Source organism: Vipera berus (assembly GCF_964194415.1).
Source record: "Vipera berus genome assembly, chromosome: 1".
Classification (NCBI taxonomy): domain Eukaryota; kingdom Metazoa; phylum Chordata; class Lepidosauria; order Squamata; family Viperidae; genus Vipera; species Vipera berus.
This window is the reverse complement of record NC_138202.1, coordinates 252,909,761-252,924,861: the sequence shown is the minus strand read 5'-3', so window position 1 is coordinate 252,924,861 and position 15,101 is coordinate 252,909,761. Positions and strand designations below refer to the sequence as shown.

The 15,101-nt window shown below is 37.7% G+C and overlaps 1 protein-coding gene across 1 annotated transcript in view; it reads right to left on the bottom strand.

The window, feature by feature from the left end:
• Nucleotides 1–283: 283 nt before the first annotated feature.
• CRYBG1 (crystallin beta-gamma domain containing 1) overlaps nucleotides 284–15,101 on the bottom strand; it is a 45,237-nt gene continuing 30,419 nt past the window's right edge. The window contains exons 16-21 of the mRNA XM_081346591.1: nucleotides 14,950–15,079; nucleotides 12,272–12,411; nucleotides 9,146–9,269; nucleotides 7,985–8,143; nucleotides 5,140–5,302; nucleotides 284–2,455 (exon numbers count right to left, since the gene is read on the bottom strand). Of these exons, the coding sequence (XP_081202717.1) occupies nucleotides 2,367–2,455; nucleotides 5,140–5,302; nucleotides 7,985–8,143; nucleotides 9,146–9,269; nucleotides 12,272–12,411; nucleotides 14,950–15,079 (805 nt within the window). The 3' untranslated portion in view covers nucleotides 284–2,366. The remainder of the gene's footprint in view (nucleotides 2,456–5,139; nucleotides 5,303–7,984; nucleotides 8,144–9,145; nucleotides 9,270–12,271; nucleotides 12,412–14,949; nucleotides 15,080–15,101) is intronic.

The following is a 15,101-nucleotide window of genomic DNA, read 5'->3' as shown; positions in this document are numbered from 1 at the left end:
GGAGAGGTGCGCGCGCACCACTGCCCGTTCGAAGAGGTGCGCGCGCACCGGGCGGCTGGGAGCTGCAGGAGACGGCTCAAAGAGCCGCATGCGGCTCCGGAGCCGCGGGTTGCCGACCCGTGATCTAAACCAAGGGCTCTCTATTTCTAATCAATGTTGTGATTACCATGTATATTACCTTTAGAGCAAATGGCTGAAATTCTGCATAGCAGCAGTTGCTACATTGATGTTTCCTGACCATTTTGTCAGAATTCCTATGTATGTAAAACGAAACAGATTCCATCTGAGTAATATTTATTTGTAAAATACATATGTTTATACAAGGGTTTGGACACAAAGACATTTTCTGCAAATACCACACCCTAAGATAGTTTCTTTATCAAAGATATAAGCAGCAGTTTCAAAATGTCACCAGGAAAATATAGCAGCTACATGATTGTTGCAAACAGTTATACAGTAGACTGGGGGTCAAAGTAAACATTTTAACATTTGGATTGAGTATTATAATTTCCCAATCATGGCAAATTAACACAATACCGGTTTCCAAACAAATCAGTGCAGCACTGTTAAATCCTTATAGATTTTCATGACATTTGACTAAGCAGCCTAAGGGCATTGCTAGTTATGACTTCAGATCTGTGTTGGAAGCTAATTGAGCCCCTACTGATTTCTCCGTGTGGCATAGCCAGGCACTTTCCAAAGCACCAGGCTTGGCTACTTCCTGCTGCAGTGGCAGGTTTTTGTGTGGTATTATTGATTGTGTGTGTGTGTGTGTGGGGGAGAACACTCAGCTTCCTGCATGGGCTTCAAGCAACATCTGTTAATGCTCCAAGATAGTTACTTGGAAATGCTGCTTTTCAAGTGGTTTGTGTACATGGTAACACAAAGAGCAGAAATAATAGTTACAGATCTGGAAAGACCAGTGAAGACTATTGATGCAGGAGTTATTTCTAATTTCTCTTGTAAAATGCAGTAGCAGGATTAGACATTCTGAAGAAATGGGGATTTACCGTATTAACAGTGTTTTCTATTCAGTAGTATTGTGCAGTTTTGTCACTAGCGATGACAATATTACAAATAATTTTTGGTGGAATTTTTTTACCTGCCAGAATTGCAACATATAAATCAATTTTTACCTTAAAAGTGGGGTTTGTTTTACTGTAGAAACAATTGGTCTCAAGTAAAGCCAGCCTGAACATTAAAATAACTGTTCTTCAAGAAGCTACTAGGTATAATATTCAGATTAGATTTTTCTGAATTCAAATTTTGAGACCAATTTTCATGTTAATGATCAGTGCAGCATTAGAGGAATGTGGATGCAAATAAGGGGTGTAAAGCAGGAAAAGTTGTACATTGAATATTGAAATTACATGAATACAGAATCAGAAATACACGTAGTGAGCAAAGAAATAGGGAGATATTTCTTAATGCAGCTCATTAAAAAGCAAGAACTGCTATGCAAGTCACATATAGCTCGTTACACAAGTTAAAGTAAATCATTTTAGAATAGAGAAACAGTATACTAGCCATGTACATAGACAGTAAGTGCAAATTGTGTAAAATAAGGCAGCAATGCAGATAATTGGCATTTTTAACCGATGGAAAAACTTAGCAACAAACGTTTGTTAGGCACTAAAGCATTCATCTATGACAATTCATTTATTTTAAAATAATCTGAAATGATTTAGATTTTACATAAATAACTAATTTATTTTTTGATAGCACTGAACTAGTTAGCAATGAGTTTTCGCTACAAAATAGTCCAGTGAAATTTTAAAATATTCCAAATTCAGTCTCAGCTCCAAGCATGGAGCACCAAAACATTTACATCTACTTTTAGAATTGCACATTAAAACGTTAGTAGCCTTAGTGATACAAAAGAGCTGCTTGTGATGCATCTTAATGTTTGTAATAAGAAAAGGACAGAAAAGTCTAAGACTATTTCCTTTCAACCCAGAATATTTATACCGTACAAAATTTCATTCATGGCAAAGTATGACTGAGCTTTCCAGACCTGTCATTTTCCTTGTATCCTACCTAAAGAGTTGGAAAAGAGAATCTGAAACGGAGTCCGTTCTAGGCATGTTATAGCTCCATATTTACTAATTTCCTCACTTCTGGTTTGGTCTGCCCCCCTGCAGAGCATGGAGAACAGTAGGCTTGAACAAAAGAATGAAACAAGGCAGAGTCAACAAACATAATAGAAATTAGGTGACGTGACTGCCATATAGGGCTACTCTACTCTTGGATGCAGTGATGGAGTGCATACATTACAATTTTTGTTTCTTCAAATGATCAAGCTGGTTAGAAAATCACCATTTGTCTAATTCACTTCTCAAGTATTGGGTTGCATCTCAATCTGCCTTTTAAATAATCAATGGTTCCCAGCACTGCGTCGGTTTGTCTTCACTGGCTGTACTGAGAATTAGGTGGTTTTGATCGTAGTGTTGTCCCCCTAAAAATGAAAAAAAGAGAGTTTTAATTTAGTCAGATTATTATGATTTACCTTTGGATTGAACATTTCAGATATCCTAAAACTTCCACTCCTATTTTTTTGCTTAAAAAAATACTTCAAAGATATACTCTTCATTTTATTTCATTCTTCTGATTGGCTGTCATATAAATGTTTTCTGCATTTGCCTTGTTTTGCAAAGGTATTTCAAAAGCACGTTACATGGTGTAAGGTAGTGCTCGATTTACCACCACAATTAACCCCCAAAATTTCTATTGTTAAGCAAGACAATTGTTATGGAAATTTTGCCCTTTCTTGCCAGAGAGTTGTTAACTGAATCACCACAGTTGTTAATTTAGTAACAGGGTTGTTAAGTGAATCTGGCTTCCCCATTGACTTTGCTTGTCAGAAGTTCACAAAAGGTGATTACATGATCCCAGGACACTGCATATTTATGTGAACCAGTTGCCAAGTCTCCAAATTTTGATCACATGACCATGGGGATGCTGCAACAATCGCAAATGTAAAAAACAGTCATAAGGTTTTCAGTGTCATTGTAACTCCGAACGATCACTAAATGGTTGTAAGTCGAGAGCTACATGTACAAGTGTTTAGTTATCAAGCAAATATTTTTGGCTTTAGTTGGTGGGGGTGCTCCAAATTTAGAAATCTGTTTTAGAACCATAGGAATGTCATTTCTCAATGTTAAATATAGCTACTTCTAGAGATGGATCAAAAGAACTACGGGAATTGCATGTATATAAAAAATTATTTTGTAGTAATTTGGGGATATACCTTTTTTAAATTAAATGTCCATTCCGCCTATCTTCTCTCATGGATCATAGGCTGGATATACTGGTACTTCAGGCAGTTTCTTATTGAAACCTTGGCCAGATCTCCAATGTCTTCAGCTTCATCAAGCTAATTTTGTAACCTTTCTAGATTATACACCTCAAATCATGGTTGAAACAATGGTGGGATTCAGCCAGTTCGCACCACTTTGGCAGAACCAGTAGCTAATTTTTTTGTTGCCCAGGCCCAAAATGGACTTCCGGAAGCAGCATCCACACAGAGAACTGGTTGTTCACATATTTGAATCCCACCACTGGGTTGAACTGACACAAATATTTGCCAGTTTTAATTCTCTGTGATCTGAAAATGTTTTTCTTAACAGATGCTTTTTGATTAGGAGAATCAGTGCGTTAATTCTGCTGCATGCAAGTGCATACTTTTGCATTCAAATACTAGGGTAGGGCCTGTTTTTTTGTCTGCAGCTGGAAATATAGATATGTACCATCTGTCTTGTACTTGCAGGACAGATGGTAAAAGCATCTCATGATTGAAAATAATCCATTCCTTACATATTAAATGTATAGAATGTTCAGAAGCATTTTGGTGTATTTCACGGGGGTAGCATATAAAGAAAAATTGTTATCAATGCTATTTATTAAAAAATCCCCACAAGCTTATCTGTAAAAATATAATCAGCAAGAAGACATTTTGGTAATGTATGAGTGGGTAAAAGATATGAGGTATAAAATTAAGACTTGAAATAGTTCCATTTATTAGTTTCCTGAAATGCTAATGATATTTTTATTTATGTATACTTCATATTTCTAACCTGCTCATCTTCCTCAATATATGAAAGTTTAAAGTATTGTTATGCAGATTAGTTCTATGAAACATAGCTAGTTCCACCTGGGCCTAAAATCCATGAAACTGATGGATTTGTTATGAATAGATATACTCAGTCATGCTGTTATTGTTACCTCCTGTGTCCTCCAGAGGGCACTCTTACATTATGAAAGTAATGTATAAAGTTGTACACTAGGATAGGAATTTATGTCCCAATTAAGGCGTGTCCTTTAAACTTTGAGGAGTCACTACATACCATGTTTTTTAGACTGATAACCAAAACAGCAATGTAGAAAGGGCTTTGATACAAATAACACATCCTATATTTATTGCTGAATCACATAGTGATTTTTGTACGTTCACATCTATTCCAATGCTCAGAGCTTAATCAGACTTGCTATAAGATAAACTTGTTCTCCTCTGGGGATAGGAATTGTTTCAGAAGAGTTTTTTTTTCCTGAGAGATCTCATGTAAATAATGATTACAGGGTCATCATTTGATTCCTCACGTTCATTTTACTTGGGAATACTCTACAAAATGAACACTTCTTCAGCTTGCATTAGGTATAAGGGTTCAAAAGCTGCCTATTTAAAACCGCTTCTTCATTACAATTTTAGAAGAAAAAGTCTTGTGTACAACCAAGTCAGAAAGTCAACAAAAAGCAATAGTGTCCCTTATTTTAAAACATTGTCTTGGATTTCAAAAGACACTAATTAAACACTTCCCATTAGTTAAGCACTGGGGGTGTGTTTTTTCCCCCTTTGGGGTCATTATGGTTTTATTTTTATTTTTGTAACTGATGATTTTAAAAAATTACTCCAGTTTGTAAATTAATACTAATAATTCATATTATTCATATTCATACAAATTCATTATTTATAAATAATTCAAGGTGACTGAGTTATTCTGCTATTATTATTTGGACAATTATAAATGGAACTTTATCATACTTGTTACATGAGTTAAAATGAGGATCTTATTTTTGCATTTACCATATGAAAATTAATTTTCGTTAAACAAAGTTCATAACGTATCACTAAAAAGTTCTTACCTTTAATATCTAATGCTAAATGTGGTTTCATTTTGCTGTAAATCTTGCCATTAGAATTAAAACTCCAGTTTTGCTTTTTGTCATTCTGCTGAAGAGCCAGGCCCAGCTTTGTACCAGGGGTGATCAAATTTCCTACAATCGTTAAGCAGAGATCTTCTGACCCCTGTGCAAGGAAACAGCATCAATTAGAGCCCAGTTCACACTATCATATAAGTAAATGGTCACATGCTTGGATAAAAAACAGTTGTGTCTGAAAGGTCACACTGAAAGTCTTGACAAGCACTGATGATGTTACCTAGTTTGGGTAATGAAACGTCTGCAAGAAAACAACCAAGCTCAGAGGCCATCAAGGACCCCTCATGTCAACCCTGAGCTACAAATATTCTCCTTTATTAGCAGATATTTCTATTTACTACTTGAAAATTTATTCATGCCAAAATGATTCCCTATATGGTGTTTAAAGATTTCAGCTTCGTTACTTAAATAAAATATATCTTTGTAGAAATGCTGCAAACATTCACAGTATTTTAAAAACAAAACTATCCAGTTACTTGAAATTCAAGATACATCACATTTATAGTTCAGTTCACATAAATTATTTTCTCACCCATTCACGCTGCTTAGCATCATTGAATTGCAAGTAAGCAATAGGCCTTAGCTTCTGTTTAAACATATACAACTTTTGGAGCTACTATAATGAGGCCTACTCTATTGAAAAACCTGTTTGTTTTTTTCTCAGCCTAGTGGCCTCCTTTTAACAGGAGATTCTATGAGGTTGTGCTTTATCACTAAAGAATGGCTTCTTCCCAATCCTTGCTAAGGACTGGTTACAAGAATTCCAGCAAGAATATGCTCAAATGTAGAGAAATCGAAGCCACATGACAAATGTTACCAAATATCAGAAAGGATAACACTGAAAACCCTTTCATGTTGTTTTAGGTGGGGCATTAAAATTAACACCTTCACTTTTTTAGTCTGTTGTAAGCTACAGCGTACGTCTTCCCATGTCCAAACATGCTCTTGCAAAGGAGGAACCCTTTTTCGCTCTGGGACTGGTTCACAGAAGGATAGTTGAGAAATCTCCCCCTTTGGAAGGATGCTTTGGGAGACATTACCCAACTGTAAACAAGAGATCGCTACAGAGCTTGTCACTTGGCTGTCTTCACTGGATTTGATGTTAACGATCCTGTACATTGTTAAATGTGAAAACTGCAAATCTGCTCCTAGATCAATTGGTCAGATTTAACGGACAGGCAATTAAATAGAAAGCCTCGATGTACGATGGAAGTTTGTAATTTGATTCAAGAAGTGCAAACCGTGTTCTGAAGAATTGGGAATCAAGTAGTTCAAGTGGTTTTTGGCATCTGACAACAAATAACTAGATAAATAAATTAGTAACTGAACAATTATTTCTACACTCAAAAGCTGATTTTTTACAATTTTACAGACAATTCTCTTTCGTTGTTAATTGCTATGGGTCAGCAATAGCAGACGTATAGAATTTGCCTTTCTGAAAAGCTCAAAACCCTAATCAATGTAGCTGAAGAAAAGGCAAAATAAATAATAATCACACAGACTCCTCTTCCTCATTCCTAGCTAATTCCTGAATATATGTGCAGTGTTGTGAAAAATATGACTTTAATTCATATTTCTAATCACCTTGATAGTGCCTGAAGACAAATGTTCAAGAAAAGAGGGGTGAGTCTAAGATTCAACTGCTAAGTAATACAGTATAAACCAGACATGTCAAACACAAGGCCCGGGGGCCGGATCCAGCCCACGAAGTGGTTTCATGTGGCCCCCGAAGCCATCCTGGAAACAGTGAGGGAACAGCCCCCGCTGCCTTGGCCCAGAGACCCTCCTCCTGCCAGAGACCCCCAGATCTGTCCCACTCCTGCCCAGGCCCCCATAGGCACCCTTGATGCCAATGATGTAGAGCTGGCCATGCCCACCCAGTAGGCCATACGCACTCCAGCCACGCCCATCCAGTAGGCCACGCCCTCCCTGGCCATACCCACCCGGCCCCCCGAGGGCAACCACAATGCTGATGTGGCCCTCAATGAAATTGAGTTTGACACCCCTGGTATAAAAAATTGATTAATGAAGGGGGAAACATATAGTCCTTTTTTGTTTTTAATTTTAGGAACTGTTATGGAACCACATAAGTAGAATAATGTCCTATTTTAGAAGAAAACAACAGACTAGTTAGTAGATTGGGCATTATCAGCACCCAAGCATACTGAGACTGGCACCAAGGCCCTTGGGTCATGACCAAGCCTTCTGAGATAATTACTTTGCCATTGCCGAGGCCTACAGGGATTGCCTACAAATCTCTGCCACTTTTCATTTCCTACCCTATTTGCTTACCCAGCAGGTAACACTTTTAGAGAGGAACCAACCCAGCTGCTGCAAATTTAGCCTCTTCAAATGCAATTTTGCTGGATTAAGCATATCTAGAAGGAAGGGTGATTGGCAGCAATGACACGCCGTGCAGATTGCGTCTTTTAGCTTGGCACAAGAGAGGCATCAGCTGGAGGCACTGTGAGAATGGCCTAGTTCCCAATCCTGCTAAGGACTGGTTATAGCCATAATTAATAGGAAGAAGAAACTTAACTGTAATGAAAACTAATGATAGAAATAGCCGAAGAATTAACAAAAAGAGGCTTGTTGCTCACAGGCTGTATTTATTAAGTAAGTCAACAAAAAAGAGAAACAAGGGTGGATTCCTTTCAACTACTTTTTTTCTGTGGGGAAGCAATACCTGTTTTCTGTTTGTCTTATGGAAAGTCTGTCAAATATGCTGAATTGTATTCTATAGCAAGACGTGTTTCATATAGAACTTTACCCTACACTTGATGAATCCATCTTGATAAACCCAGATCTGCTCGCCAGATTTATTGTCTTCCACAGCTTGTATCCTCAGAAGACTCAAGTCATCCATATTTCCATCAGCTGCCATGAACTTTCCGGTGTCTTTGTTTCTGAGTCTGAAGTACACTTGTCTCTGTAATGTAACTAGTTTTCTTTAACAATATGAAAACACCTTCACGATTTAGCATTCCCCCTTTTCTTTTAAACTAACGTTAATATTATTAAAGGAAACATAACTAAAATATATGTACACATTTGTAACTACAATTTGAATATTAATTTTACTGTACATTTTTATCTTATTTCATATTAGAAACAACATGCAGATTAACAGAATCTATTCCCGAGACTTGACTGATAATGTACACATTGAAAACATGGTTTTCCCACATAGAAATTGATGCCTAAATAACTTTTATGAAGAAGACTTTCATGTTAAGTATTTAGGTTTTCCATAAGGAAGTAAAAATGAAATCTATTAAATAGTTGGGACATTTTAAGTAAATAATCATACCTATTATATTTTTTGGAGCAAGAGCATACGAATTTTGTAAAAGAGAAGAAACATGGCAATATGTTTAAAATGTACTACCCAAAATTGGAAAACTGAACTAAATCCTAATTTTCAAATTTAAAAATTTTTCACTGAGAACAAGAAATGTGTGATTTCAGCATTCAGTATCAATAATAAAAGATATTTCTAAAACCTTAAAATGAGAAGTGGAATAATATTCATTGGTGTGAAATACTGAATAGATTCACTAGTGATTTTATTCAGTGTTACTTGTGAAAGGCAATATGCTTACTTTTTGATTCAGAGATGTAATTTTGAATAAAACTGGATGGTAGAATGAAAACCACCATTTAAAAATCCCAAAAGACCATAGATATTTCTGCAGCTCATCATATTCACAGAAGATAAAAATCACATGATTTTTATCATTTGATTCAAACGGTACTCAGGTGGAATATTAACACAAAGAAAATATATTGGAAGAGAAGTTGCATGATGATGATGATGTTGTTTGTTGTTGTTAGCTGCGAAGTCGTGTCCGACCCATGATGATAGAATGATTAAAAAAAACTTTGTAACAAAGCTTTGATATCCCAAAATGGGCTGTAGTAAGTCTCTTACCTGCAGTAAAGGTCGTAGAGAACCAATTTTGTGGTAGCCGCTTGTCTCTTTCCAGTTTGGTATTTTTTTAGGCGTTAGTAAAATCTGACGGCCTTTATAATTATGATGTTCGTAAATAATCCATCTGGAAAAAATCTCTAGTAATTATATCTGTAAAATCATGCTTTTGCTAAAATATCCCTTTTTAAAAAGTTCGTAATAGCATGAAACATCATATAGGTAATCCCCAAGTTACGAGCGTTCACTTAACACTTGTTCGAAGCTACATGATGAGCGCCCCCTAGTGTTTACGAGCAAGTCCCAAAATTACAAATATTGCAGCACCACGGCAGTTGTTCGCCGTTATGAGCGACTTCAGTGGCTTTGCAACCATCACCCTATTTCCCCCCGCACTCCTCACAACTGCTTCCCCCTCCCTTCCTGCTGCGCCAGACTCACCTTGCAAAAATCCTCTCTGCCACGGTTTCTTTCCCTTTGAGGGAGAGGAAAGTCAGCTTGGAAATGTTTTTTGTGCCAAGAATGGAAATTTCTGGAGTCCATGATCTCGTGTGAATGTTTGAAGTTGTGCCAAATCACGGACCTCAGAAAATTTCTATGCGACAGGTGCCTGTCTCCTGCTCCTGCCCCCAACTCCTTTCTGCCTGACAGCAAGCCTGAAGCCTTCAACTGAGGAAGAAGGACAACGGGGCCCCTGCGTCCAGACCGCCGGAGCTTGCTGCGCTGGGGGAGAAAGTAACCCCGTTGTCCCTAGAGCCTCAGAGGCCCCCTCTAAGCGGCCCGGAAAGGAGACCGGGGGACAATTCTGTGTGGCTCTGGAGGTTGGATCCAGCCCTTGAAGGACTGCTCTAAGCTGCTGCTGCCCAGAAAGGACTTCTGGAGGTTGGATCCAAGCCTCGGAGGGGTCTTCCAAGCTGTTTACGCCAGGAAAGGAGGTTGGGGGGGGGCTTCTGAATGCCTCTGGAGGTTGGATCCAGCCCTCGGAGAACTGCTCCAAGCCGTTTGCGCCCAGAAAGGAGCTTCTGGAGGTTGGATCCAACTTCTGTAGGCATGCAGAATCCCCCCTCCCTGACCTCCGTTCCTGGCGCAAACGACTCGTAAGACCCCTCTGAGGCCTGGATCCAACCTCTGGAGGCATCCAGAAGGCCCCCCTCCCATCTCTGTTCCAGGGGTGGTGGCTGCATGGCTCCAGAGTGGGGAGGAAGAAGGAGGCAGGCACTGCAAAGCACGAGAATTCAGGCACCCAATTCTATGCGAAAGAGGATCAGTGCCTGAACTCACACGATATTACAGCACTCAGGGGCTTCCATCGACGCTCCTGTCCCTCAAAAATAGGAACCGCGGCGGACAGGAGACGGATCTTTTCAAGGTAAGTGAGTGCGGTGTGGCAAGAAGGGAGGGAGAAGCATGAGGTATCTTAGTGGGTTGGGTAGGCCTTGGGAGCCTGTTCCATCCCTAGGCCCCCAATGGCCTTCCCCACCCTCAGATACCTCATGTGCACTTAATGAGCCGTGTGTGTCTTAACAAGCATGAAGTGATCTCGTTCAAGATACAAGATTCATTCTATGAGTTTTCGAGTTACGAATGGAATATGCAGGCTCCATTACACTCGTAACTCGAGGACTACCTGTAGTTATCTATTACAGGTATATTTTAGATCAATTTCAAGTATATCATTATACTTGTCAATATATTTCCCATGACATTCTATAAGAGATCTTCCAAAGTCTTTTTATGTCTATTTTATATTCAATAATGTTCGAATCTAACAAAGCCATTTTCACGTTTGAATCTAATAAAACGACAATGTTTAATAGGCTCTTAGAAAACAAGGTGGTGTCACCAAGAAATAGGAGCCTCTCTTTGTTCTAGCCCTCCCTCATTTGTAGAATAACATAGTTTTATTTATTTTATTTATTGGATTTATATACCGCCCTTTCCCGAAGGACTCAGGGCAGTTTACAGGGTATTTAAAACAAAGATCGATACAAAAGTTAAAAACAATTTAAAAAGATTAAATCAAAACCCTAAAAAATAAAAACCCCAATTAAAATTCTCAGCCTGGGCCGGGTCCCAGCGAAATGAACGAAGGTCGGGGACAGTCCTAAGCTCCACGGGCAGCTGGTTCCAGAGGGCAGGCGCACCCACAGAGAAGGCCCTCCCCCTGGGTATTGTCCGCCGGCAATCTTTCACAGGCGGCACCCTGAGGAGACCCTCCCTGTGGGAGCACACTGGACGAAGGGAACTTGACCAAGGTTGGTCTGTAATTTTCATTATAGAACTGTAGATGCCACAGCTGTCAGCCCCAAACCTATTTCCCCTCTATTCAATCTGTTTCTGAATACAAGCAAGGAAACAGCTGCTGTTAAATGCTGAGGATTTATGTCAGATACTGATTCATTACATTAATTTCCAGAGGAACTGTAGGAGCACATATTAACACCTAAATAACTATTATGTCTGAATTCTTGAAGCATGGTTTAAGGTTAAGATTTGAGATTGGCTTAAAAATCAAGGCATTTATGAAGAATGAGCTAAATCCAATGATGTGTGAGCAGATTTTTCCTCCTGCAATCTCTGATTCCCCAAATTAGTTATGCAGACTTCCAGAAGCCGCTAGAATAGATTTTGAGAATGCATAAAGAAGTCTATTGACCTTTTTCTGTTGAAAGAGTTTTAATGGAGATGTTTCTACCTTAAGGGAGCAAGATGGAGATACTTTTCTTCCTTCAAATATACAACTAAACTATGTTTAACTTTTTTTTAAAATGGTATAACCTGCATGGTGGAGAGTGGAACATAATATCTACCTCTAGCAAATCTGTGATAAAAATCTTATCAATTGTGTGAAATTAAGTATTATTTTTCTGGGATATTATATTAAAAACACAAACACAATTTTGCTATTTTCTGTAATATAAGCATCTAAGAAAAAAAATTGGTTTGGTTTGGTTCCCTGGGTAAATCTGAAACCAGTAAATGTCAATTGTCTGTTCCTAGGTTGACAAAAAGACAGGTATATTATATGCTTTCATATAGAGAACAGAATGATATATTAAAGCAAGCATTATAGGAAATCGTATTTAAATTCTACAAATAATCAATGTTCAAGTTCAAACTGTAACTTACATGCCACCCTGGACTTCTACTGAAGCAACATGAGGATTGTAGCCAAGAAACGGGAAATTTACTATTTCTGTAATGAATTCAAATTTCTTTCCTCTGAAGTTTTCTTTTTCGAAAAGGGTTATAACTGGCTCAGAAAGTTCCTGTGGTTTTAAAAAAAGAGAGGTCTTAAGTTATTGTTTTGACAGCAGGGAATTATAGTGCTAATATTCTAGATATAAAAAATGACGTAAACATGTAACACTGGGCGGGACTTTTTTTTGCAAAACTGAAAATATATATATTTTGAATAGAATAAACACGTTATACCTTTTCCCACTTCCTTTATTGGGAATTGTTTAGTCCCGAGGAATAAATCGACATCTTTAAAGTTTTATGTTCTCCTAAATAATTTATTTAAGTAAAATATTTATCTTTTCAAATAATTCCTCCATATAAAACTGTCCAGATGGCAAAGTCTAGAATAAAGGACTTTACTCATTGAAAAGTTATTCCAGGTGTGGGAGGAAAACAAGGAGGAGAAGCAAGGTGGTTACTTACAACCACACCTTTCATTCTTGGCTGACATTTTCATGACTCAGCAATAGCTGAGTTTCCAGAATTCCCTTGCAAATTGTTGGCATCTGGAACATTTACAGTTCTTTATTGCTAGTACCACAATGTTAGAATTCCAAAAGACTTGCTTTCTCTGAGGAAGAATTACTAATAAAACCATATAATTTTCCAAATGAAGCCTTCCAGCCTTCTATGAATCGGTGGTATTCAGATTTCTTGGACTTGGTGATTCTTAGTGGACTTTAGTGATTCACTGAGAGTTCATTTGCAAGGAGCTAGTTTTATGTATTATATAACTGACTTTCTGCAGCAAGTATCTGCCATTCTGAACCATGTAAAATAGACAATTTTTTCATTTTGTTAATTTACATTGGCGTATAGTTTTATTCTGTTTAATAATCAGATAAAAAGTGCAATGCATAACCTTACTTTATCTACACATCCCTTTAATTCTATAATAAATACCCGACTGTTGTGTGGAAAAATCATTTTATATTCCTGAATCATTAAGCAAAAACCAGAGCACCCTTCAGTACAAGTTCAAGTTACCCTAATGCTAAAAGTAATCTTTGCTTTGCAGTGGAAAGTATTCTGTTCAAAAGGGTACAACCTTTTTTCAAATTCAAAACAGACTTGGTTGGATTCTTCAGGAACAAATTAACACACTCTTCAAGTAGGATTATCTACTCAGGTTGAATTAAGCTTTCATCTAAGAAAAACTGAGGGGCGTAAACATGTTGAAATTCCAGTCCATGTTTATCATCGCTGTTAATACCCACACAATTATCTTTCTCTCCCTATTTTGTAAAATCTCTTTATTTTTCTTTCCGGTATTATTCCAGCCAATTAGTAACATGCTGTAATCAAGAAAACATTATGGAATTATGGAGTTCAACTTAGTGACGTCTTCTCATATTGTGCTACATAATAAAGCAGTCGTGTCAAGTATGCTGCAACATCCAGGGAAATCTTTTGTTCTAATATTATCTCATACACATACATCCCAGGAAGGCATAGATTAGGGGTCTTCAAACCTGGCTCTTTTATGACTTGTGGACTTCAACTCCCAGAATTCCTCAGCCAGGCATGCTGGCTGAGGAATTCTGGGAGTTGAAGTCCACAAGTCATAAAAGGGCCAGGTTTGAAGCCCCTGGCATAGATATAGCTATAGGCATATGATGCCTCTAGCCTGATCATATAAAGATGGAAGTTTGGTTTCTATTTCTGTACTCAAAGAGTACTTAGCAGAAAAGAACCTTCTCCTCTATTGAACTCATTGCATACTTTCACTTATTTATTTATTTGTTTGATTTGTATACCGCCCTTCTCCCTAAGGACTCAGGGCGGTGAACAGTGACATAAATATCAAAATGCACAAATACAGAAATTGAAAACAAATTAAACCCTAATGCCCAAATGCAGAAGATAAGTTACATTAAAACAATAATTACAACAGAACCCGTCAGACCAGACCGGATTGCTCAAACAGATCGGTTTTTAGGTCGCGTTGAAGCTGTTTTACTTTTAATTCAACTCCAGTACTAGAAACTGAGTTGGTCTAGAACAGGGGTCTTCAAACTTGGCCCTTAATATGACTTGTGGACTTCAACTCCCAGAATTCCTCAGCCAGCATGCCTGGATGAGGAATTCTGGGAGTTGAAGTCCTCATGTCATAAAAGGGCCAAGTTTGAAGACCCCTACTCCAGAGTGAAAAATACTTCAAGCCACTGAGACAGGGGAGATACATTTTTGTTTTACATTTTTATTTTTGTTTTTATACTATTTATAAGCCACATCATCCTAAAAGATTCGGGGGGGGGGCATATATTAAAAAACAGAACACATTTTAGTTGCAAAGTCAGCTCTGAAAAAGAAGACTGGGTTATCAAAGAATTAACTATTATTTTTGTAAAATTTTTTGACTAATGGAGTTATAGAATAATAACTTTCTAAACAAATTAACAATCTGTAAATACTTAAAAGTATCTAGAATAAAATATGTTATTACTTAGGATTATAATTCATATGCTCTCACTGCTGTGCCTCACATAAATCATTCACATATATTTTGAAGCCTCACCCTTTTCTAACCTGCTTGGCTATAAAACTCCCTTTTTATAACTTACAATATTTACAACTTGTAAAGACTTCAAGCATGTTTGGGGTAGGCAACCCATTGCAGACAGATCAGGATAGGCTCCTTCTTCTAACACATACTGATTCCCAGAGTAATTTTCTTTATCGTAGGCAATCCAACTACAAGAAAAAAAATGTAAGT